The sequence below is a fragment of the Sebastes umbrosus genome, chromosome 18 (genome assembly GCF_015220745.1).
Source record: "Sebastes umbrosus isolate fSebUmb1 chromosome 18, fSebUmb1.pri, whole genome shotgun sequence".
Lineage (NCBI taxonomy): Eukaryota > Metazoa > Chordata > Actinopteri > Perciformes > Sebastidae > Sebastes > Sebastes umbrosus.
The window spans coordinates 18,909,250-18,936,799 of NC_051286.1; the positions used below are offsets into that span (position 1 = coordinate 18,909,250).

Consider the following 27,550-nt stretch of genomic DNA (forward strand, 5'->3'; position numbering starts at 1 on the left):
TGTGTCTGGTGAAAAAGCAGTTATTCTACTAGGTTTTTGTGCAGGTATAGCCAATGTGAGTGCAACATCTTTTAGATACATGTAATATCTGTGACTTTGAGCACACACATACAGTATGATGCACAGTTTAAATAGCTCTTGCCATTCCAGTTCTGGATGCTTAAACCTGCAGTAAGCAGAGTATTTTTGGCATCATTGGGCAAAAATTCCATAATAACCTTTCAGCATATTGCAATTCAAGTGTTCTGAGAGAAAACTAGACTTCTGCACCTCCTCATGGCTGTTTTCAGGCTTTAAAATATCTGACGGGAGACTTTGGCCAATCAGGTCATTTCAGAGAGAGAGCGTTCCTATTGGCTGTTCATTCGACGGAGGCAGCTGTCAATCACTCGTGAACTCCGATCAAACAGTCAAACTAGGCAGCGCTGATCAAATATGAATTAACATTCTGTTACTATAATGCCTATTTCTCACCTCAAATGTTTTCAGAAACATTTTGTAGTGCACTGTTTAGCTGTAAAATGAGAAAGTGTGCTCCGGCTGGTGGGCGGTGCTTGGTATTTCCTCAACTGATCTCAACATGGCATGCAGCCGGGTCACAAACTTTCTCATTTTACAGCTAAACAGTACACTACAAGATGTTTCTGAAAAACATTTGAGGCGAGAGATGATGAGAATTTGATCAGCGCTGCCTAGTTTGACCGTTTAATCAGAGTTCGCAAGTGATTGACAGCTGCTCATAGACGGTAAGTAGACTCCAGCTGGGCTCTGATTGGTTGTTTTCCTCCGGCCTGTGAAATCTTGCAGATGCCATTATAGGAGCACCGGAGGACACCAGAGGCACATGATTTTGTTTTCGGATTACCTGTCTCACGCACTACTGTCAGGATATAGCGGCCGTTTTATAAAAATAACCTAATTATATTTGCTCCAATATTACCCACTGCAGCTTTAAACCACTATTCCTATTGATCTCAGGTGGATATGTTAACTTGATGGGGCTATTGATCTGGAGTAGAAATTCTCAGGGTAATTCTCTGGATGACAACAAGCACCTATTTCAAAGTGCCAGGAGGCCCCCGGGAGCAGTATTGTTCTTGGAAAAAGAAAAAAAAAGTCTGCGAGTCCAAGAAGTCTCCTTCATCGCTGTACTGTAATATGCACATATATAGGCTACTTTGCCAACTTGCAAACAAAAGGCCATGGGTTCATTGCATCAGATAGCGATGGGTCGTGTGCCAAGCAGACCCACGGGGAGCCAGCAGGTTCAGCCAACTCGACACATTCTTGCCAATAATCTATATAATACATGCAGGACTATAGGCTTTATACTCAGGCCAGATGTAGGCCTATACTGTGCACCAGAGGTTCTACCTATAGAGGAATGGAAAGGTTTTCAATAACAGTCTTGTTTAGGTCTCATTTTTCATCTCCTGTGTGTGTCTGAATCTGATAGAGATTTCTCTGATTATTTTTTTTTATTTTATAAAAATTTATAGAGAATATTATAGACCTACTACTACCTACTACTACCTTCAGCCAGAGACTCATCCCCCTTCGGCACAACACAAAGCACCTGGGTCAGTCCTTCATGCTGGTAGCCATCAGGCTCCACAACCAAGGCTGACCCCCACATGAGAACTATGAGGACTTTAAAAACTTTAAACATGCACTATCTACCTTGAAACATGCACTATCTACTTGAAACATGCACTATCTACCTTTAAACATGCACTATCTACCTTCTAACATGCACTATCTACCTTGAAACATGCACTATCTGCAACCATCTTGGACTCTAACCACTGGCGCACTTTACTTTACACTTACTTTACACTATACATCCTATATACCACTTTATAGACTGCACATATGCACATATTACATTTATTTATTGCACATACTACATTTATTTATTGACGGACTGCACACACTATGTTCACCCATTCCCTCTGTATCTTTTATATATCTATTATTGTTTTTATAATTTTTCTATACCTTTATACCTCTCCTGTGTTTCACTCTGTTTGCTGATGTTGCTGCTTTGACACCTGAATTTCCCTCTAGGGGGATTAATAAAGGTTCATGTTATCTTATCTTATCTTACAAAGGTGCCAAAGCTTAATAGAAAGAAACAAAAATGATCTACAAAAATAATCAAGGCAAATGCAAACACTAGTATGTTACACTTACTTTACACTATACATCCTATATACCACTTTATAGACTGCACACAGGTACATATTACATTTATTTATTGCACATACTACATTTATTTATTGACGGACTGCACACACTATGTTCACCCATTGACTCTGCATCTTTTATATCTCTATTATTGTTTTTATAATGTTTGCATACCTTTACCTCTCCTGTGTTTCACTCTGTTTCACTGATGTTGCTGCTTTGACACCTGCATTTATTGATTAATAAAGGTTCATCTTATCTTATCTTTATCTTATCTTACTGCGTTTCGTGCAGTAGAGTTCAATCTACATGAATAAATGATGATGCCTTGCCTGTGAGAGCCTGTGAGATAGAGGCTGGGAGGCAGGCTCTGCATCTGTCTATGCACACAAATGGTCTCTGTGCAGCTCGGAGCGCACTGATTACCATTCCGAGCACAGCACCTCTGGTCAGAAATGGAGCCGGGTCGGTGGTTGACAGTATAGTCCGGGGGCAGCAGGAGGAGGAGGAGGAGGAAGAGGAGGGAGGTGCGTGTATTATGGCAGCCACCCTTCAGTCAATCTGGATTAACTCGCACTGAGCCTCTCTGCGTCGCCAGCGAAAGCCCGTTGAAAGCGATCCGAACATCTGGCTGCATTCAGTCAGTCACAGCAGCAGCAGCAGCAGCAGCAGCAGCAGCGCTGTAGATATTAAAGCAGCCTGTTCTCTGTCGCTGCTTTTAAAGGCGTTTTCTCTTCTGGAGGTGCACAACGGAGCGGATGCGCAGTATAAGACGCAGATCCACGCACAGCTGCTGCAGCCACACCGGGACGCTTTGGGGGTTTTTCCTGTATTTTTTTTTTTCTTTCACTAAAGGAAAGGAACATATCTCCTTGTGTTGAAGGGATCGGAAAAAAAGGAGTCGTCCTTTTACATGCTTGGTCATGGATTTCTTGAAGGGCATCGCTGCTGGTTTCGCAGGCCGTCACATGTTATTATAGGAGCCGAGGCGCGTGTTTTCGGGACACCTGAAATATCTCCCCTCGAGTCCCATTTTTATTCCCATCACAATGCTCTCAGCTCATCCTGGGAGGAAATAAAAGCTCCAACTCCATCCTCTGGCTCGGCTTGATGTTTCATCTGCAAGGTAAATCCACTCATTTATAGGCTTGGTGTGAATTGTATAAAGGATCTGAACTCTTTTGGGTGCGCACTTGAAGTATACTTCTCCCATGCAGGACCCATCTGAAATAAGGGTTCTCCCTTGTGACAGGGGTTGTGGCTGTAACCCACCAGCCCAGGACCTGTACCGCAAGGTCAAAAAACCGCCTAGGAACACCGTCAGATAGCTATTTTTATTTTTAGTATCCACTTGCAGCTTTTTCTCCTCTCCCCACAGGTGAGAAAGTGGCCATTATTCAGCCATGCAGGATAAGATTCCAGATGTTTTCTTGCCTACTTGATCTGCTGCTGCTCTGTGCTGTGGTTATAAGCTGATATGCAAATCAGTCATTAAGGTGTGATGAAATCTAAATTAGCCTAAGTAATCAAAATTGATAATGGGATGAGTGTGTGTGTGGGCAGGAAGGGGGGATGTGTTGCCTGGTGACTGATGAAGACAGGTGAAAAATGGTGATTTTTAACAAATAGGTGAGGTATAATGGTCTTGTTAGTCGAGTGTTAGTTATCACATATCTTATTATTCATGAGTGCCCGAGGCAACATTTGTTTCACCAGTAAAAAATCAGGCCCACGCCTCATTTGGCTGCTTCTATTTGCTTTCACTGCTATGTTAATGCACTCAGTTGATGTGTGTGCTGCTTGCTATACCTTTTCGCTGATAGCAGAGAGAGAGAGAGGAGTGATATGTGGTTTCCTCAGCAGCACCCAGGCTGTTCTGCAGACCAGCTCTACATTCACTGACCCAAATTTTTTCCTACCCACAAAATAAGCTTGTGGGTTTTTTCTTTTTTCAGTGTGCTTTCATTAAGATTTGAAACACAGTCACAGATGTGCAACCACACACACCTGGTCCACATATGATTTTTTTTGATTACACAACACAATAAGGAGAGGGAACATTATGCATTATTTAACCATTTTGTTGCTGTGTGTGTGAGAGGTATAGGAAACACAGGATCCTGAGGGGCTTTGGAAGAAGAAGGAAAATGAGTCAATGCATACAGTGAGCATGCGTTTCATTTCGCTCTCCTTATTTCCTCACATTTGGACTGTAATGGGAAAAAAGCCAATGTAATAGATTGCATTATTTTCCACAAAGAGAGGTTGCTTTTTCTCGCTCTTGCACCTGAATCTGTGGCAGATTTAACAGTCTACATACGTGCAAGGCCCATACTGTGGAGAATATTCACTCGAGGAGGCCATATTGGTATTCAGAGGTGGTGCTCATGGATTCTACATTGCTCTTTCCGGAAGAAAATCCCAGGTCATAAGCCCCTCGTATCAGGGCACGTCACAACGGTGCAAGAATTAAGATCCGAAGTCAGTGATCAGCATTTCAATTTGGCCTTCCTCCTGCTTTAATACGAGGCAGCATCAAAAATATGTTTTCTGTGTTTGTTTGTTGGACTGCTGCTCCGGTCGTGAGACATCCAGCATATCAAGGTGGATTTTCTGTGACGGCGTGTGAAGGAAAACATTTGGAATTGCGAGTTGGGGGTTATAAATGCTGATGAACAGCACTTCTATTGATGCTGTGGGGTCTGCTTAGTATGCCGTACCCCTGGCACACAACCACACAAGCTTGTCCGACTGAAAAATAATTTACACCAGAGTGCTACATCGAGTCATTTAGGTTTTTATTACAAGCAAGACTGAGGAAAATGATTCAGCCACTCCAACACATTGAATCCAGCACAAAATTAGCTCCCTCCCTCTCATCACTACGGGGTCATGAATGGTACAATGTCCCGGCCTTCAAGCAGAAACTTCAATTGTCGAGGACTCTTTGTTCGAAATATTATTAGGTGATCTGAAAATGAGCCACTGATTACATCTCACCCAAAATGACGTTTTCCTGTGTTGCCATGGCATCAAGGCTGTCACCCAAGAGCTATCGCGTTCTAACATTGGCAGACTGTGTAGGAAAAGGGTGTCACAGCAGCACCTCATTCACAAACACAGATGTGTCGGTTAGACGGCCCATAACGGCATCAGTGTTTGGTCAGGATGTTTGGACTCGGTGGGCTACACAAGCATTTACCCGACAAAATAGAATTTCTACCGTGCTCGGTCCGAATATGATCCTCTTCAGCAGCTGCAGCAGCAGCAGCTCCATTTGGCCTCATAAAAGCGAGCAGGCTGAGGACCTATTTCACTGCTTTGTCGATACCATTTTACCATCATGTTGCAGCATCAGTTTACCTCCTTGACACAACAGAGCTTATTTCTGGCAGCGTAGCAGACGTCCGGCAGCTTCTCCCAGAGTAACCCATGCGAGTGAGACGCTGCCGAGACGCTGCCATGTGCCACTGTGTCGACCGGCGTTGAGGCAGACTTCAACTCATTAACTTCCCCTCGCAGGGGCTGCTGTCCCTGATTTCCTGCCCAGACGTGGATTGCAGGGGCTTTCTCACATGAGCTCCAGCATAAGTTAGACCATCTGAAAACATATCCCCCATTACCTCACCGGACGATTGGCATGCAGTGTGCTGCATAAGGCTTTTCTTGGCGAATGCTGCCCCAGGGAGACCATAGATATCCTCTGCTACAGTATACTGCTACTGCTGCTGCGCATGAGTGTCTGTCTCCATTGCTGGGGGTTGTTGTGTAGTGAGCTACCTCTATTAGGCACAAATCCACCCACCGGTGTGCGTGTGTGGGTGTGTGCTGTCAGTCTGCTCCGTCCTCTGAGGGGTAGTAAACCAACATTTGATTGACTACGAAGGAGATTATGGTTAATGCATTACCTGTTTTCTTGTTTATTTGTGGCCTTCCCAAGTCGCCCCACCATAATGAACAGCCCAACCTGGAGGATAATGATTTTCTGGGGTGGTGGGGTGACATTTAAAAGATGAAACGCGTGATTGATGAACGCATTGATTGATTATCTACTTATTTGTTCATGTACCTGATGAGCGCAACCTGTTATGCAAATCTCAGTGGAACAACCATAATTAAATGCAAATTAGGGAGACGGCAACAAGACATTTCCTGCCTCGTCTCGGTGGCGGAGGGGTTGTCCTTTTGTCCTCACAGAGCGAATTTTGTTGGGGATTACCGTTGCGACCATTCTCTTCACGTTTGACTGAGTTTTCAGCCCCCCCCCATCTCCACTGAGTGAATCAATATCACGTCTTCAGCGCCATTCGAGTCTGGAAGTAGCAGGTCCTCTCTGTGCTTCATTGCACATCCAGGGGCCATGCTATTCAGAGTCAGATCAGAAGCTGGTTGGCACACCATCGTGAACACACCTCAGCTTTTATACGCTGTTCTCTAACACACACACACACACACACACACACACACTCACTCACAGACACAGCCGTGTACTTCTATCTTTGTGAGGACACTTATTGATATAATATATTCCCTAACCCCTTACCCTAACCTTAACCATCACAACTAAATGCCTGGCCCCAACCCTAACCCTAACCTAAACCTAATTCTAACCTGGACCTTAAAACCAAGTTTGAACCCTCAAACAGGCCTTTGAAGGTCTGTCCGAAGGTGAGGACCGGCCAAAATGTCCTCACTCTGAAGGTCTAAAACTCAAATTGGTCCTCACAAAGAAAGCTGTACAAGAACACACGCACACACGCACACACACACAAACATAAAGCAGATATTAAAGTTCCCACTTAGGTACCACTACACATAGCTTTGCAGCACAGCTTGACGCTGAAGTCATCTGCCATCTTTAAGGAGAGTCTTGACAACATTTAATAATGACTCCACAGTCCATTTCTCAGCTGCTGAGATCTCTGCACCACTGCACCCCAGACTGCAATCCACCAAAACGGGGCTCCTGTGTGACTCGGTAAAGCTGTCCCCTGTAAAAATGGGTCGAGAAAGACATTGATTCATCGCTGCTCGATCAGCAGTATTCATGAAAATGTCACACCCAGCGTGCTCCCTCCAATGATATCATTCCTCCCTTTGCTATTAAGGGCCATTTCAAGGCGACCTCTTTCCTGCCTCCGTGTCGGGGCTGTGATACATTTCTACCCAGCTGTCAGACCGCAACTGTTGTCAGCGGATGCCACCACTCCCCTCCTCACATTAAAAACATGCCCCCACACTGCAAGCCTGTCACTCCCATCCTGTCTGATATTTTCTTCCCCTCTGTGATATTTCCCTCATACTCCGACTGTCAAGGTTATTACGCCGGGAGTTGTGTGTCACAGCTCCGGTGCAACAGAGGCTTTTGAAGCATGAAGGTACTCAGTTGGCAGGCTCTTTGCTGAGGCGAGATTTTTTTATGCGCGCTCTCCAAGACCCGACGTCGACAATGGAGACATTACCAGCGGACCACAGAAAGCTATAATCATAAATCAGCCATTCTCTTCTGTATTTAAAGGTTAGCCTTTGGATTTTTTACTACAGTTGTGGGATTGGATCTCTTGTTCCCCGTGTCTGATTGGATTGGTGTTCCTTTCTGTGTGCTGTAATGGGACACCCAGAGGGCTGAATATTGCATGTTCCACCAAAAAAATTGACACTAAATTTCAGTTCTAAAAATAATCAGCAGCTAATGTCGCTCTCGCTCTGGTACATTGTGCGGTGCACCTGCAAAGCTGTAAACTGATCTTCGCTGTCTTTGTTTTATGACACGCTATATCCCTGACAAGGTCTCAGGATTCATCAAATGGATCCCTCCTTATCCCCCATCTCAGCTGTGTCATAAGTAAGAGTAGCAGCAGAGAGAAAATCAATAGCGAGGCATAGCACATCCTCGCCGAGGCACCGGGTCCAATCATCCCTTTCCTATTGGCGATATGATCCAGGGAGGTATCAGCGTAATTCTGACGAGGCCAGTCTAGACTTTCATCCTTCTGTACACAAACATAAAAAGGACCGACATTATCATATCAAAAAAAGTCCAATCGGGGGAGCAGGGGGCTAAAAAGGAGAACCGTCGCAGAAAATATTCAAGATTACTGGGGATGTTTCACTCTCAAGTCTGCAGGTGACTAATTTGTTTCATGTCTAATTGCACAGCGTTTATTGTTTGTTCAGGCATCGACTCTCTTAGCTTCCTGCTTAGAATTTGGACTCTCTGTGAATCTCAGCTGTGAGCTGGCAATGATGGCATTTCAAATCTAGCGGAAAAGCTTTAACTTGACACAGCAGTTCAGCAATCCCCCAGTTCCCCTTTTTAAAGGGGGAGCTCTCGTTGCATGTGACATGATACAAATACTAATCACAGATTTCCTGCTTGGCCTTCTTTAACTGCTTAATGAATAATACGCCCTTCTCTTTATCTTGTTTTCAGGTGTATTAACCTGACTGAAAAGCCAAATGGAGTCTCTCCTGGTTTATCTCATAGTCCTCGGTGTGGCTGTGAAGGCCCACAAAGTTCAGGTCTGCCCCAAGCGCTGCGTCTGCCAAGTGCTCAACCCCAACCTGGCGACTCTGTGCGACAAAAAGGGGCTCCTCTTTGTGCCCCCGAACATCGACCGGCACACGGTGGAGATGCGTCTCGGGGATAACTTTGTAACTACTATCAAGCGCAAAGATTTCGCCAACATGACCAAGCTGGTGGATCTGACCCTCTCCCGGAACACCATCGGCTCCATCGCGCCCCTCGCTTTCAAAGACCTGGAGAACCTACGAGCCCTCCACCTCGACAGCAACCGGCTCTCCCGCATCATCAACGACACCTTCAGCGGCATGTCCAAGCTGCACCACCTCATCCTCAACAACAACCAGCTCATGCACATCCAGATCGGGGCCTTCAACGATCTGACGGCGCTGGAGGAGCTGGACTTATCCTACAACAACTTAGAGAGTGCGCCGTGGGTGGCCATTCAGAGGATGTCCAGCCTCCACACTCTCAATTTGGACCACAACATGCTCAGCTACATCCCAGAGGGCACTTTCTCTGGGCTGCAGAAGCTCAAGAGGCTGGACGTGACTTCCAACAAGCTCCAGAAGCTTCCTCCTGACCCGATTTTCCAAAGAGCGGGTGTCCTGGCCACCTCTGGGAGCATGGGGCCCTTGTCATTCGCGTTGAGCTTCGGAGGAAACCCGCTGAGGTGCAACTGTGAGCTGCTCTGGCTGCGGAGGTTGCGCAGGGAGGACGATCTGGAGACCTGTGCCTCACCGCAGCACCTCGCTGGACGCTATTTCTGGACTGTTTCAGAGGAGGAGTTCCTGTGTGAGCCTCCACTCATCACCAGGCACTCTCAGGTATAACCTCCAAATTGAGCTGCGCAGGCACATCGCTCGCTACAGTTACACTCTCTGGATTCTGCCTCAGTTAATCCTAGGTGGCACTTTGTGCTTTCTTTAACTGTCACACCAAATATTAGCTTTGCGAGCCAGAAGAGCCTTACAAGACTTGTGGGACTCATCTGGGCCGCTCAGCTAACTGAATATTGTAAAATATATTGGACTTATTTAAAAAATGGAATCAAACTGTGGCCTGTGGAGAGTTTTTAGAAGAAGTTCTTTAGCAGGATTTTCAGTTACCATTATAATAAAGCTATTTGCAGGTTTATGACAGATCCGTGTTGGAGCTCTTATTACACGGGGAAAGCTTAGAGTGATTTGGCCCTTGATTCATGCATCCAAACAAAATTATCCGATCAAATCCTTGCCAAACAACTACAGCTATATCATCTAATTTACATTCAGCAGGCTTCTTTTGCATAATTGCGGAGGAAATTATGTTTTACTTGGACTCCATCACATACACTGCAATGCACTGTCACATTGATCATCTTGCCTTCATAAGCATGCTAATTCAATATCTAGACAATGATCAGTTGTTGTTTTTAACACAACATCATCAATAAGGGCATTGATTATAAAATATAAGCCAAGCTCACAGCACAAAGGATAACTGTTTGTCCACAGTCTTTCGCTCTAAACGCTTTTCCTCCCTCAGGAGCTGCGAGCTCTGGAGGGTCAGAGTGTGACCCTGCGCTGTAAGGCCAGGGGCGACCCCGACCCCATCATCCACTGGATCGCCCCCGACGGACGCCTTATGTCCAACTCCTCCAGGGCAGCGGTCCACACAGACGGCACGTTGGACATCCTCATCAGCACCGTCAAGGACTCGGGTCTGTTTACATCCCCGGGGGCTGTGCTTGTGTTGTTGACTGAACGAAATTAGTTGTTTGCTCTTGTACACAGAAGGCTATGGGACTGAAGTATTTGTCTACATCAGGCGATAAAGTTTAGAGTGTGGACGAGTGTTGGCTCGCACACTGATTGAAGTCACAGCGGAATGAAAAATGACTTTTTCACCTTGTTGGCATATACATCTATTTACAAAAATGTGTTTTCTCACACTTTTATGTTCAGTGGTTAGATCATCACACGTTTAAAAATACCAGCTTATTTGCTTTCTTGCTGGGAGTTAGATGAGAAGATTGATACCATTCTCATGTATGTCCATTAAAACTACAGTAGGCAAAAATTCCATAATAACCTTCCAGCATATTGTAGTTGAAGTCTTCTGAGAGAAAACTAGACTTCTGCATCTCCTCTTGGCTCTGTTTTCAGGCTCCCTGACGGGAGACTTTGGCCAATCGAAGGTCATTTCAGAGAGAGCGTTCCTATTGGCTGTTCATTCAACGGAGGCAGCAGTCAATCACTCGCATACTCTGATCGAACGGTCAAACTAGGCAGCGCTGATTAAATATGAATCAATATCAAATCAATATTCTGTTTCATCGGAGTTCACGAGTGCTTGGCAGCTGCTCAGAGACGGCAGACTCCAGCTCGGCTCTGATTGGTTGTTGTCCTCCGGTCTGTGAAATCTTGCAGATGCCATTAGGAGCACCGGAGGACACAGAGGCACATGATTTTTTTTCAGATTATCTTTCTCATGCACTACTGTCAGGATATAGTGACTGTTTTCTAAAAATCATTTTTTAACCATATTTGCTCCAATCTCGCCTACTGCTGCTTTAAATATGAAGCTACAGTAGCCTACAGTCGGCAGCCAGTTAGCTTACCTTAGCAGCCTGTAAAAAGACGGAAACAGTTCGACTGATTCTGTCCAAACACAACAACATCCACCTTCCAGCACCTCTTAAACTCACTAATTAACACACCATATCATGTTTGTTTAGTCTGTACAAGTGTAAAAACGTCGAGTTGTGGTTTTTACGGGGGTAATGAGCCGTACCATTTCTCGGCCCAGGAGCAACCTCGTGGTGAAAGAAAGAGAAAACCATTGTTTTTACACTAAGGTTGTTGTATGGATCAAACAAAAGAGATATAACATGTTAATAAGTGAGCTTTAGAGGTGCTGGCAGGTTCCTTTTGGACTGAGCCAGGCTAGCTTTTTCTGTCTTTATGGTAAACTAAGCTAAGCTAAGCTAACCTTCTTATCATCCAATTCTTGGCAAGAGACCAAAAAACTGTATTACTATGGAGACCCTGAATTCACACATTTTTTATATTGTGCGCACAAAATAATAATAAAAAATCATCTTTCAGGACTTTGGGGGATCTGTATAGTTCCCAAAATGTCAAAATACTTCTTTAAATGTGTTTATATTGCAACTTGAATGCACGAATGGCCCGCAATACTCCGTTTATCACGCTATCAGGAAGGATGATAATCAATTTAGTTTGTGTTCCAGGTTCCTTCACCTGCGTGGCCTCCAACCCGGCAGGCGAGGCCCAGCAGACGGTGGACCTGGTCATCGCTAAACTCCCTCATATCACCAACAACACAGTAGCAGAGCAGGAGCCCGACCCCGGGTCATCAGATATCGCCACGGTGACCAAGACGGGGGCGGAGGCGGGAGGGTTGCCTCTGGGGAACGCGAAGACGAGCCAGGACAAGAAAGTAGTGATTGCTGAGGCCACTTCCACCTCGGCCCTGGTCAGGTTTAACTTCCAGAGGAGTATTCCTGGAATACGCATGTTCCAGATCCAATATAATGGCACCTATGATGATTCACTGGTTTACAGGTAAACAGTTTTGCCTGGCATGCTGGGTTAAAGAAGACCTATTGTGTTTATTTTCAGGTGCATACTTGTGTTTTGGGTTTCTACTAGAACATGTTTGCATGCTTTAATGTTAAAAAAATGCTTTTTTTTCCTCATATTGGCCGTGCTGCAGCACCTCTTTTCACCCTCTGTTTAAACTCCTCCCACTCTCGAAAACCCCAGTCTGCTCTGATTGGTCAGCTGGCCTTCTTCTTCGGACTCCGCTCCAGCTCCGCTACTAGCTTTGTTTGAGGGCTCGCCAAACTAGCCGTTAGGCAGGTATTATGCAAACATGTTACTCTGTGACATCACAACGTTACGGAAGAAAAGGCGGGACCTCAAGCGAGGCATTTCAGGCTGTTCAGGAGTTCTGCGGGGGAGAGTAACTTACTTTGCACACCTTTTACATGCATAAATAACTATATAACATGCTAAAGGAAAGGGAAAAAGCACAAAAGTATAATAGGTCCCCTTTAATACAAAGCATGAAATCACAAGTTGAGGAGGAACATGCTCTTTTTCTTAAAATACTGGCCAAATAACGCAATTTAATCTAGTCAACAAACCTTAAATCTGAATCTGAATGTATGCCAATAAATTTAAGATTATTGGGATCATATTATTAAAAAATCCCTTCACCCTTGTTTTACCTTTATAGTCTGCTTTGATTGCTTAAATCCCTTAGGATGTTTAGTCATTAAGAACTGGACTTGGCTGTCGACATGATTATTTGTGGCGTCTATTAATCCTATCAGGAAGACAGACTAATGCACTCTATCTGACTTCCTATTCTTCGACTCATAATCCCCCCTTGCCGGAGTGTATCATTTACTATGTGCAAAACCTTGATAATGCTTAATCAACAAAATCAAAACAGAATGTCAGCACTAAGTAGAGACTGATAGGGAGATGAAAGAGTAGTCAGCCAGTGTTTTAACAAAAAGCATCAGAGGCTTCGCACATAACCATCTGAGAAACCAGCGCACACAGCGTTCTTTCATCTCTGCCCTCTTTCACTCCATATTTAGCGCTAATCGCTGTGATATGACAGCATCGTCACGCAGACCCCTTTTTTTCTCCAAGAAAACTTCCAAGTCAACCACACATATGTTTTTTTGGCAGTGGCTACTGAATTCAGGAGACATTGGAGAATTGGCTCTGTGAACCTGATGTTGTGAGCAAAAAGAGGCGTCCCCAGCGACTAAAAGCAACCTTTTATCAGTAAAGATGCTGGAGAAAATAAATCAAATGTCACAAAAGATTATGTCTAGACAGATCTTAAATAGCCTCCTGAGAGATAAATGATTGTCATGTCATTTTATCCCTACAAAACAATAAAGTGGATAATCTGATTTGCTTCTATCTCCCTTCATTTAACCCTCTCTAATCTATGTCAGACCTCACAAAGATTTTTTTTTTCCTTTTTACAGAATGATACCCCCGACCAGTAAGAGCATCCTGGTAAACAACCTGGCGGCTGGAACGCAGTACGACCTGTGTGTGCTGGCCATCTACGATGACCAGGTGACCTCGCTGACCGCCACCAGGGTGATTGGTTGCATCCACTTCACCACAGATCCGCAGTACCTGAGATGCCATTTCATGCAGTCCCAGTTTCTTGGCGGCACCATCGTGGTTATCATTGGAGGGATTATCGTGGCCTCTGTGCTCGCTTTTATCATCTTCCTCATTGTGCGCTACCGGGTGTGTAACCAAGGAGATGCAGATAAGGTCAGTTTGGCTCCGTTCCCTCTGTTTTCTGTTCATTATTTCTGTTGATGTTGAATCAGTCTAATAGAATTGCTTTCATTCTTCTCTCTCTTCCCATACTTCTCTCCGGTCATGTCAGGCTCTGGAGATGGGGGATATTCGGTCACTGAGCAGTGATGGACAGCTACAGGGCTGTGGGATCCCCAAGTCCCTCTCCAAGCAGGTCCTGCGTCCAGAGAAGAACGACAAGGAGTGCCTCAGAATTAACCTGCCACCGCCGGAGCCAGCCATGCAGCGACCGCCGGTCGTCGTAGCCAGCACCAAACCCTCCGTCCCTGACTGCACGGTCTCTACCTCCGCCGCCAGCCACAGCTGGCACCCAGCCTCCCCGGGCGCCCCGAGGCCCAAACGTTCCAGCGCTCCACCAAAACCCTCAGAGGCTCGTCGGTCCGAAGCTCAGGCAGACGTCGAGCTCGACAACATGAACCGGAATAACTCGTCAGAGGTTAAAATGACCACCGCCGTCGCTCTGGCCGTTCCTGGCCAGCCCACCAAATGGACTGCTGTCCCCAGGGGGCCGCGGCCCCAGCAGCCCTCTCGAAATTACATGACTGTGCCTGCAGGGGGAGCGAGGGTGAACCGCAGGCACTCCCTCAACGTAGACTCATATAGGGAGCACTGCTACGTGGCTTACCCCAAACCGGGGGCCAGCCTGCGCTCCAAGCGGAGCCTGTCGATGAGCGGGGAGCTGCCGCAGCTGGAGAGCATGACAAACATTCGCCGGGCCAGGGACAAGCTCTCCAAGTCTGAGTGGCTTCTGGAGAGCACTTTATGATTTGGAGTTTATGACCTGCGTTCTCTTGTTTTCTTGGATTGGATTTGTGGCCCAGTTGTGGAGCAGACAGGGATTTTATGCCTTGTTTTGAGCTTTTTGTGCTCTCTATTGAGGGACCTGTAAGCTTCTCATATATATATATATATATATGGGGCCAAGGCAGGCACACAGGGTTATGGGAAACGTTTCACATTTGTTTTCTACCTTATAACCTGTCAAAGTCGTCTTTATAACGACATTTGATCAAACTTTGACGAAAAGGCACAACAATGTATAAAACAACTTCATGTACAAAAATGTTTAGTTGTGTGAGATGCTGTATATCTCAACACAACCATAAGTGTTCATGTGGTATTGAATGCAGTAACCTGGACATACTGTATTATAACAAAGAGGGTGGGGTTATTATACTCGCCGCCTCGTCGCCCGTTACTCAAAGTGGCGGTCTCTGTAGACTTTGAACACGATTCTTGTCTCCAGCTCTACAGACAGACGGTGACATGTCTTAATTACCTTGGTGGCAGTTTTGGAGAGATTACGAATGTGCTTTACATCCCAGAGGTGTTGGAACAGAATGTAGTAGACAGACAGCACTCCATCTTTTCATCCCGACACCCCCCCAGACACAGCACAATGCAGTACTTTTGTGGCACAAGTCGACTCAGCCTAATACTGCCCTCCGGTTTGAATCGATACATTTTTATCACATAATTACATAAAGACTCAACTCTGATAGGATTTCTGTCATGGCTGATTTGAGCGACAATTGAACTAACACCCACAGCATGACAGGTGCGGGAAGTAATCCGATATTAACGCGTGGATGAGATCCAGAGGAAACGGTCCATATTTCCATGTTTTTTACTTACTGACGTTATCATGTTACGCCGATGACATTGTAAATTAACTTGTCGATGTAAGAGAAACGATAATCACACGTATGGGAGGACGTCAGCTCTTGATTTTGCTGTTGTTTCTGTTTGATGTTTACCAGTATAAATAAACCAGTGATAAAAGGGACAATAAGACTTATCTCATTTTCAGCTTGTGAATTTTCCCAAATTAGAGAGCATCCCTCCCTGTGCTGTAACCTTGTTTCACAACAAAACAATAGATGCATCCTTTAGTTCAGCAAGCAGCCAAAGTGGTAATGAATTTGGGGTTTCAGCAGTCTTGCAGCAACATAATTCCCCTCTCTCTGTGAACGGTGGACCTCTGACAGATCCCTGCCCCGAGCCCTTGTGTTTGTTCAAAAGAGAGGAGGGAAGCAGAAGATGAAAAGAGGCCATGCTAGTCACCGGGGACGCCTCTCTCTCTCTCTCTCTCTCTCTCTCTCGGCTGAGCATCTTCGCGCTCATCTGACAGCGCCGTGCCTGCCTGAGCCCTCGGACTGCAGAAGCCTACTGCAGGAGAGGTTAAACACAACCTCCGCAGTGGGAACCCATGCACGACTAATTCTACAGTTACAGTACAGTAACGTCTCCCTGACAGCCGGACCCACATGATATGCACTATCTGCTGGAATACGAGCTCCGATTCAGTGTTTTTTTTGTTGGTCGGATGCTGCTTGATTGATTTTTATATACATGCACTGGTATGCCTCTCTCAGAATGCGTCTCGAAGGATGCAGTACATTGGGTTGAAAATACAGCATTGTGCTGGGATGATCTGTACATACTTTATGACACTCAAATAAGCAGGATTCAAGCACTTTTTATTCATCATTTCTTGCTCATTACGGGTGATTTAAATGCCGAGGAGCTTGGCCTGAACCGTGGTTCCAGTCTTTGGCGAGAGCCAGAGGTGTGTGTTAATAATAGATGCATTTCTAGGGAGAGAGAGAGACAGAGAAGCGAGGGGAGGCAGAGAAAAGTAGATGGAAGGTTTTGTGAAACAAATACGGCGACGAGGGTGGGAGGCAGAGAGAGGCAGGGGTGAAGGATGAAGAAATAGAGAGGGAGCGAGAGGTGCAGAGAAGAAAGCGAGACAGCTCAGAGACGGAGAAAGAGAGAAGAGAGGGAGAGGGCACAGGGAGCTGGGAGTGAGAGAGAATGTAGAGCGAAACAGAGTGCAGGAGACGGAGAAAAGAGCATCCTTTGTAAGCCAGCCATGCAGCCTCTGGCTCTTCGATATTCAGCGCACCTTCACAAAGGGGGTGAGAGGAGAAGGAGAGGAGGAGGCGGCGGGGTGAGTTTGGGTGATAGACCTCGGTTGGAGGTCTGCAACGAGCAGAGCGGAGTGAGCCCTGTGGCCAGACCAGAACGGCACGCTCCCCTTCACAACACTGACCCGCTTTCCAAACCCCTATAATGTGTTTCCTGGCCTTTGTCTCGTCTTCCTCCTCCACTCACCACCATCTGACCCCCCCCCCTTCCTCTCCAGACTACTGTCTTGCATCATGCTGACTCACTCCTCTACCGTGCTCCTGAACAACCTTCGTCAACCCCCCACCCACTGGCCCACTTGAGAGCTTAACCTGCCAATCTCTCATAGGTCGACCCCCTTTCGACAAACAGACTGACCAATCCCTCATCAGTCTGGGCTGAGAGGTGAAGTCCCTCCCCTTCCGGTGGACCCCGTGGGACCTTATTTTGGAAAAAATATGTACAGTAGTCAACGGCAAGAGACTTTGATTAATTGCGCCATGAATCACACTTATGATGTTTGTCAATTTCAAAGTCAAGAAAGTGTCAGTTTGTCGTAGTATCATTTAGTATCTTTCGTCTTTCACAATATACGTCACCAACGCTAGCTGGCTAACTTAAAGCTGCAGTGTGTAGAAATAGAGCAAATATGATTTCAAAAAAGTTATTTTTATAAAAAAGACACCATATCCTGACAGTAGTGCATGAGACAGGTAATCTGAAAAAAATCATGTGCCTCTGTGTCCTCCGGTGCTCTTATGGCATCTGCAAGATTTCACAGATCGGAGGAAAACAACCAATCAGAGCCGAGATGGAGCCTTGCCGTCTCTGAGCAGCTGTCAATCACTCGCAAACTCGGATCAAACGGTCAAACTAGGCAGCGCTGATCAAATATGAATCAATATTCTGTCACTGTAATGCCTATTTCTCGCCTCAAATGTTTTCAGAAACATCTTGTAGTGTACTGTTTAGCTGTAAAATGAGAACGTTTTTGACCTGGCATCCATGTTGAGATCAGTTGAGGAAATACCAAGCACCGCCCACCAGCCGGAGCACAGCCAATAGGAACGCTCTCTCTCTCTGAAATGACCTGTGATTGGCCAAAGTCTCCCGTCACGGGCTGGATTTATTAAAACCTGAAAACAGAGCCATGAGGAGGTGCAGAAGTCTAGTTTTTTATCTCAGAAAACTTGAATTACAATATGCTGAAAGGTTTTTATGGAGGTTAATTATGCTCCACGCACAAATGAAAAGGTATCTTACCCGATGTGTTTTATTCAACAACTCTGGTTGTTTTATCAGCTGGGAAGCGAAAGAACGAGCAAGACCCATTGCTGGTGTGAGTACATCCCAGTACGAAACACACAAGCATCGTAGCTTTAGTGAGAGAGACATCATTTATGCGACTTTTGGGTGTGTAATCTTTCTAATCACGTATTTTCACAGTCTTATACTACAGCAGTTTTACAGCAAACTGCGACTTGCAAAATTATGTTTTAAATTGACAAACATCTGTGTGATTTAGGCCCAATTCAAACAGGATCAAAAAAATAATTGTCTCTCGCCGTTGACTACAGTTCATATTTTTTCCTAAATAAGGTCCCATGGTGGTCCACCGGAAGGGGCGGGACTTCGCGCCTCTATTTGATGTGTCGCTCACCAGGGTCAGAGTGACCGTCAGAAACATCCTGATTAACTTTCCCCACTCTTCTCAATAGTAGCCTCAATGTACCGCTGATTATATCCATTTTATGCTGTCACCGCTAATGGGCTTTTGTGCGAGTTTTCACTCGTCTCTGACAGGACGATTCCCTTTGCGGAGCACTTAAACCAACATGGCCTCCGATGGCACTACCGCCTGCTTTTAATGACAATCATGATGTGGTGAAAATCACATTGGGGCACTGATGTATCCAATTTGTGGTCAATTGTCTTATTTAAAGAGATCGTTGGGCCTATTTCAACAAACTGAAGAGCCTATTAAAATCACAGTTAGAGCGGTGTAATACGGAGGCTTAATCGAAGAAGACAGAGGTCCGTCAACAAGTGTGTTAGCACCTATTGCTCTGCGCGGCTCAGTGTTTCATTATCTCCGCGCAGCAGGCGGTCTCAGTCGGAGACATTGTTCCCCTGGCAAGCATTATCCCTGGAGGTACATGTAGAGAGAGCCTGGGGCAAGATAAACCGAAACACCACTGATATCCCTCTCAGGGGGGGGAACACACAGAGGTGGGAGGTGGCACAGTGTAAAATATGCAAAGGCAATTCCAGAGAGTATGCATTATTGAGAGGAGTAAATGGGTCCAGGATGAACATCATGGCTCATTAATAGTGAATGTGATTACTGTTTCTGGGAAAACAGCAGTCGGGGCAAGGGGGGAGATAATTGAAATGGTCAAATCTAAAACTAAAGACTTCCTTGTTTACTCAGCAACAACTGTTACCGTCTAGCCCAAAACTCACGATTAAAGCCGATAACTAATGTGTCCCGTTGCGATGCTCCCACTGAGAACTACTTTCCTCCCCCTCTTGACCAGCGTCTACCTCTGGCCTGACTTTGCAGATTCCAGGGGTTTATAGGAGTCATTCATTTTTTATGATCTTTTGAGTCAACCGTGCTTCAATTACCAACAGGATTTTTTGACAAAGCCGAGGCAGAAAATGAGCGAGCGTTTTCGAAATCCCAGTAGAAAGCGGAGGCTGAGCGAAGGTCACACACCAGGGGGTGCTGACTGAGTGACTACCACTACTCGACACGCAGACTCACTAAATGACACGGCGTCATCCCGCAGCCACAGACACCAGATTTGGTTTGACGTGAACCCAGATTATCGTGTCACCCCTTCCCCCCCTGAGGGGTTCCCATGCTGAACGAACAGATGCTTCCTCCTCTTCCTCTCCTCTCCTCCTTCAGTTACATATGCTCCAGGGTGATGAACGACAAAAGAGGCCCATTAGGAACCATTTTCTGCCCATTTGCGTGATAGCTGCTATCGCTTCTAGAAGCGATTTGCTCTCCGCCTCTACGCCGAGCGTCCCCAATGATGGATCCCCCATTGATTCGCCAGTGTCTGAGATCACCAAGAGAACAGTGCAGCAACCAAGCAGATGTGCCAGTCAGCTCCCAACTATCTATCAGCTGCTGGTGAAGGGGGGACAGTTTAAGCCTCTTTAAGGCTCCCATTCACAGTGACTTACTAAAAGTGCTTATGCTAATCTTGTTATCGCTTCAGGCTTGCGGTAATGGGGGACAGGGGGCTGTTGGGAGGTCGTGGACGAGCCACGTTATTTTGCTCACCCATCACAAGTGCTCCCAACATGTTACTGCATGCATGCCTGCATTCCACTTGCCCACTGCTGAATCATTTCTACATCCACACACACAGAAATCTGCACGGCTTCGGGGCTTTTGTAACCAGCTCACACCAGGATTATGAATCGACTGTGTTTTCTGTGTGCTAATCTTATTTATTGCTCACAGTGATCTCATCTAAGTGCGCTTGTTAAGTTGAGATATCAAGCCGCGGTGTCACATTTAACTTGGATTTCACGCTAATTGGGCGTACAAAGCGCATACGCTAACACACATGGGGATATGGACAGAGGATAACAGAGCCGTGGCCCCACAGCTATTGTTTGATCAGTTGTCATCCGCTGCAGCTAAGGGGGAGATACAGCCGATGCGGGTAAAATCGAGAATGTCAGGTAGCTCTTCATAAAGAGAGCTTTAAAAGGTCTTTTGATCTGACTGTGACCACGTTTGCGGTGTAGGCTAGAACCTGCAGGCTGATCACATCTCTGCGCAGCCTTACAGTCGGCGATTTGAAATGTAGATGCAACGGCTACGCTCTTTTGAAGAGGGTTCACCTTTAGTGACCATGCGGGGCGAAGCGGCGACGTGATGAGGGTCGTGAAATGAAGCATTAATCAAATAAAGGTCGATTTGTGGTTGACGTGTGGTGGCTGATGGGGGAGAGACTGAGGCACAGGGGGGAGAGAGGGGGAGAGAGAGAGACTGGTGTGAATACTACAGTGAGAGACAATACAACACAATCTGGAACATCAACCGTTTGGAAATCTAAACCACAAAGTAAACTCAAAGTTATTCAGCACTGTCACCTGAATACAAAGTGAGTGATCACAGCCTGGCCATTGAGACTGGTGGACACAGACAAACCTGGCAACCCAATGAAGAGAGATTCAGCAGCACTGATTGCTACCCTGCAGCCTGTACAATGACAGGAGAAGCAAGCTAGTGTTACCTTCTAGGCATAATCGGCTGATAATGGTGGAGGAAGTACTCAAAGCCTTGTACTGAAGTAAAAGTCGAAATATAAGAATGTTAAAGTACTACATTACAAGTAAAAGTCATTCAAAATTATTGTAATGTAAAGGTATACAAATATAAGCAGCAAAATGTACTTCTGTATGAAATGTAGAAGTTTGTTCTTCCATGAAATGGCCCCTGCGACTGATAAATTAGTATAACATAATTAGATTATTAATACTGATGCATGAATAAGCCACATTTTACCTTTGTAGCTGGTCAAGGTGGAGCTAGCTTTAAAGGTGCTAAATTGGATATCCAGGCATTAATATAGCAGCAAATGCTATGTAATATATTGGAGCAATGTCTACCTGAGCAGAGGATGAAGTCACTCTCCCTCTGTGTTAGTTGTAATCTGAGCTTCTCCTTGCTTTGTTGACATCGTCGGGCAGGCTGCGATTGCTTTTAGCGCATGTTCGTGCATGTTGCCGCCGGTTACAGCTGTTAACGGCGTCCCGACCGACAGCGTTGTCACGGAAGCGTAGCACCCGCCCTCCGGTTCCCCCTCAGGTAAACACTGTTAGCCTTTTCGCTGTTGTTTGCACCGTTAGCTACAAGCCACCGGGCTCGCCATTGCCATGTTGAGAGCCGTTGAAAGGCAATAGAATTTATATACAGTCAGTAATTAGTTAGTTGATTCCAGTGGTTTCCAACCTAGAGGTTTGGTCCCCTCCAAAGAGTCAGGTGAATCTGAGGAGTCGTGAGATGGTTAATGAGGTCGGAAAGAAGACTTTTCTGTAATCTTTGCTCTTTTTTTGTAAAATACTAGATGAATGACATGTTTTGGCCTCAAACGGTTATTCAAGCGAAACCATCTGAGAAACGTGACAAGGAGCCACAACTAGACACTGCTTATGTAACTACTGGTTTAATCTTTGACAGTATATTGCATTTTATAAGCCCAACATGTGTCTTTTTCATGTAAAATCTCAGCTGATTTGAAGCTGGCAGATAAATGTAGACCTAGTGGAGTAATGTATGTTAGTATGTTCCTAGTAATTCTAAAGTGGGTTAAAATGGAAATACTTAAGTACAGTACTTAGCACTTTTCTTGGTTATTTTCCCACCACTGAAATCAGTTAATCATTTAGTCTATTAGGTGTCAGACAATAGTGCAAAATGGCCATCAAAATTTCTCAGATATTTATATATTATATATATAATGATATTCAGAGAAAAGCAGCAAATCCTCACATTTGAGAACCAGCATTTATTTTTTCCACTTTTTTGTATGATAAATGACCTAAACGATGAATCCATTCATGATTATATGGGGACTATAGTCTATATTGTATATAATGCTGTATTTTTTACATTCTGAGTCCACACACTTGCATTGTAAACCTTGTGCAGCATTCTTTGGCAACAGTGTAGTTAATCACAGCCATGCCAATGAGACAAATGTGTGTTCGACAGACAGAGAGCGGATGAATAGAATAGAATAGAATAGAATAGAATAGAATAGAATAGAATATATCTTTATTGTCATTGTACAAGTACAACAATATTTAAATGCAATCCTCAAAAAGTGCAAGAAACATAAACAATAACGTGCCTCTAAAACTAGGAAAAAAAAATAATAAGAGAGAGGAGACAGATGTACACAGATGGAGAGAGAGAGAGAGACTGAAACTGAGGCAGAGGAATGAGAGAAAGGCAGTGGTCTATATATAGGTAGAGACGGAGAGGAAGGGAGCTGATAAGGGGACCAGAGGTGAAAAAGAGGGTGCGATGCAGAAAGACAAATTACCACCTATGCCATTCTTTTGGTGCGACACTTCGGCAAATAAAGACAAAAATAAAAAAAGCCAACTGACATTTAAAGCAAAGTCAGCCTTCAGATGTGTTAGTGGTTGTTGAAAATCTGCTGTAGCGATGCTGACAGGGTGGAGCGTTGTGCTCTACGTCTGCAGCGGCAGTCCTGGTATTCAGGGGGTATCTCAGCCTCTCTCTCACATGCTCACACTCTCTCCTCTGTTACCTTGGCAACATATTTTCTGCATGGAAATAGCATCTCTTGCTGTGCCTACCGCACACACACAAAAAGAGGCATTTCAAGAGATTTAAACGTGTTTAGAAGAGATTTAAGTTACGGACCTACAGATTGGATGAAATTGAGTTATGGTGTTCTGCATGCCTTCACATCAAATTGGCTGAGTGTCGGAGCAATGGAGGAGCTAAGCACAGACAGGCTTTCACTATATGTAGCCAAGGATCTACAGAGAAGTCCATTTGTGCATTCTACATTTGCAGAATAAAGTTGACTCTGTCATACATTATATGATGATAGTTTATCCTATTTACACTGGTGGTTGTTTGCCTCAGGATTTATTTACATGAATATGAAATTCAGCTCTTGACAAGCAGAGCACAAGCGGGAGAAAGATCCTTGGCAGGAGTGTTATTAAGAAGAGTAAAATGAATAATAAAGAACAGAGGGCCGAGGGGTTGATCTGGAAGGATTTCCTGATTTAGTTTCCACTCACAGATGAAGGGGGTTTAGTGCAGCTGTAAGAACCGTGGGTATCTCACTGCTGAGGCCGCCTGCTACGCTTCAGTGTGATAAACCTTTGTTTGCTTGCTGCCAGTGCAACAGAAAGAGAGAGAGAGAGAGAGAGAGAGAGAGAGAGAGAAACTAATGAAAGAAAATCCAGGCGTTGAAGATTGTAGGTGAGATCACACTCGGCTGCAAATAAGCTCCGATTTGGCCGAAGCAGGGAGTGTAAGAGAGAAGGGGAATAACATCCAGGTAAACATGCAGCACAGAATTAAAAATAGGAGGGGGGAAAAAAAACTCAAGTGCCTTGACTCCTGGGAGAGAGGAGCCATAATGAAATAAGCATCTGAAAGAGAGCAGGTGTTGGAGGCTTGACAGACTTCAGCTGCATAACAAGTAGCGCATTTACTCTCCCCTGCCTTTGTCAATCAAAACAACCAATCCCGTGAATAAATGCTCCCTTAGAATAAAAAAAAGACAGAGACCCCCAAGTGGAATCATGCCTGAATCAGCCTTTACATATACTCTCACTTTCTCATACACAGAGTTGGTCTCAGGTAGAAGAAAAGTGCGCCTGGTTTTGAATTTCAAGCAGCAAATCTGAGCTAAAAAAAAAAGCCAATAAGACATCAAGAATGCACTGGAGCTAAATCAATGTATTTCCTCACCAGAAAAACAAAGCTCCTCTTTTGTTTTTCCTCTTCCCTCTTGGATCATTTATGTGACAGGCTGCAAGAAAAGATTCAAACTTTACCTCACACACACATAGAGAGGCTTGATGACACTGCTGTATCCACCGCCTGGGGATCAGCACCATGGATAGCACTGCCCTGCCACCTTGGGTGAAAGACACTACATATTAGTGCCAGAAGGGGGCAGTAGGAGCTGATCTGGAGTCTGCACTGGGATGACCAGGATCAGGCCAAAAGAGCAGGATCTTAGCAGGACGCTGAGGTCGACAGTTGTGCTAATCCTGCTGGCTGAGCAGAAAAGGGGAATGGATTTGTGTGTAAACTCAAAAACTGCAAGTGGAGACCGGAGAAGGAAGGAAGGAAACTCCCACCGAGCTGATGCAGCTTTTAGAAACTCTTGTTACCCTGAGTCAAATATGAATGAAGAGAGAGTTACTTTTTAATATTTCTCTCAGAGTAGACACTGGGAAGCCTGTGGTGTGTTTACTTACCACAAGAATTGAGACTCTAAGGGGGAATTATGTGAAGCTGAAGTCATTTTTAAGCCAAAAAACGTACTTATTTCAGAATATTGAATTGACACAACTAGAGCTGCAACGATTTATCGATTAGTTGTCAACTATTAAATTAATCGGCAACTATTTTGATAATCGATTAATCGGTTTGAGTAAGAAAAAAAGTCAAAATTCTCTGATTCCAGCTTGTTAAATGTGAATATTTTCTGGTTTCTTTACTCCTCTATGACAGTAAACTGAATATCTTTGAGTTGTGGACAAATTTGTGGACCATTTTCTGACATTTTATAGACAAACAACTAATCGATTAATCAAGAAAATATCAACAGATTAATCGACAGTGAAAATAATCGTTAGTTGCAGCCCTAAACACATTTAAAAGATGTCCCCTTTGATTCTGGGAAACTGTAATGGACATTTGAACTATTTTCTGACTTTCCATAGACCAGATAATGAACTGATTACTTGAGAAATTGATTAGTAGATTCATTTTAATTGTTAGCTGCAAACCCTAGAATAGTGTTACAATGCATGTTTTTGCACATTTCGTACACTGCTGCTGATCATTTTCCTCAGCATACCATTGTTTCTAGAATTTCTTGTTTGTTTATATTTTCCAATATCTTTTGTGTGGTCATTGATGGATTATTGAACGTGCTATGGCTACAGTCCATGGGCCATAGCCTCTGTGTGATATGAATGGTTAATGAACTTGCATTTATATAGCACCTTTCTAGTCTTCCAAACACTCAAAGCGCTCTACATTACATGTTACAGAGGCTGCCATGCAAGGTGCCACCTGCTAATTAGGATTTATAATCTAATGATCAGTCATACACCGATGGCACGGTTTTCGGGGGCAATTTGAGGTTCAGTATCTTGCCCAAAGACACTTTGACATGCGGACTGGAGGAGCCAGGGATCGAAACGCCAATCTTCCATTTACCCGCTCTACCTCTGAGCCACAGCCGCCTATTGACTATTGATATTTCTGGGCTTCTAAAAAAACATAGAAGCATGAAGAACAACAAAGACGCATCATGACATCAGTGGTGTAGTGGAGGCTATATACCCACCTGTTTTTTTTTGTCAGTTTACAGTATACCCACCTATCAGCCAAACACTCACAGGAGAGTATACCCACTTCCTCCTCGGTAACCTACCCATCTACCTACTAGTACACCCACCTCATCACCACTGCATGACATCCACTGGTGGGAGAAGTATCCAGATCATTACTTAAGTAATGCCAAACTATAAAAACACTCCATTACCATTGATGGTCCTGCATTAAAAATGTACTTAAGTAAAAGTGCATAAGTTTGAGCAAGTATTAGAAATAAAAGCACTCATTGTGCAGAATGGCCACTCTCAGTGTTATATTATCATATTATGGGATAATTAGTACTTATGCATTAACGTGTCCGCAGTACTATAATGTTGTAGCTGGACTGCTGGAGGTTGAACTAATTTTACCTGCTTTATATTCTGTGCATTTTAATGTAGAACATTAGCTGTCAAATAAATGGATTTCCCTCAGAAATATAGTGGAGTAGAAGTTTAAAGTAACATGGAAATACTCATTATGCACGGTACTAAAAGGTTCTCGATATTCAGAGCATTAATGTGGCAGCAAAAACAACTATTTGCTATGTAAAGATATAGTGGAGTAATGTCTACCTGAGCAGAGAATGAAGTTGTGTTGTAATACAAACTTCTCTGCGCTTTGTTTACGTAGCCGGAATGGCCGCACGCGACACCTTTATGTAAATGTATTTAGTAACTTTCAACCACTGAGGACATTTTCAGGAACTGTGTATGCATGCGAGCCAAAGGGAAAAATCTATTTGGATGCGGTGTAAAGGATCTGATAGCATTTTGCATATGACAGTTCCTGTTTGGCAGGTTACTGAATGTTCCTGCCTGAAGCAGGTTTTGAACTTCATACGTGACTGCTATGAAATGTGATGAAAGGCTTCCTCATGTAGGAAAATCACATTCAAAATTCTGCAGTATGCTTGGGGAAATAGTTCTCAGTAATAATATTAGGGCTGCAACTAATGATAAATTTCATTACTGATTGATCTGACACTTGTTTTCTCAATTGATTGATGGTATTCTTTATAGCAAAAACACCCATTATAATTACCCAAAGACCATAAGATGTCTTTAAATTTCTCATTTTATCGATTCAAAAACAAAAGATATTCAGTTTACTATCATACATGACAAAGAAAAGCAGTATTTGTTGAGCTGGAAGGAGAAAGTATTTGCCGTTTTTGCCTGAAAAAAAAGATTTGATTAACTTATTTGACCAACAAACTGATCAATTTATTGTTTCAGCTCTAAATAATATACCTAACGTTGCATTAAATGGGGTAAAATGAGCCAAAACACTTGTACATTCATTTTAGATGGTGTAGACTTTAAAACAACAAGCAGGCTAAATAATACATTTGGTTACCACTAATTCAGAGGGAGTTTATCTGAAACAAATAATCAATCAAAAGGATACACTTAATAATAGCGTATG

The 27,550-nt window shown here is 44.3% G+C and overlaps 1 protein-coding gene across 1 annotated transcript; it reads left to right on the plus strand.

Annotated features, from left to right (window-relative positions):
• Positions 1–2,403: 2,403 nt before the first annotated feature.
• On the plus strand, positions 2,404–15,862 carry lrfn5b (leucine rich repeat and fibronectin type III domain containing 5b). Its single transcript, XM_037751472.1, has 6 exons — positions 2,404–3,313; positions 8,621–9,537; positions 10,238–10,412; positions 11,946–12,279; positions 13,728–14,028; positions 14,147–15,862. The coding sequence occupies exons 2-6, from the start codon at positions 8,647–8,649 to the stop codon at positions 14,840–14,842; spliced, it is 2,397 nt and encodes a 798-aa protein (XP_037607400.1). The 5' UTR covers positions 2,404–3,313; positions 8,621–8,646; the 3' UTR covers positions 14,843–15,862.
• Positions 15,863–27,550: the final 11,688 nt, after the last annotated feature.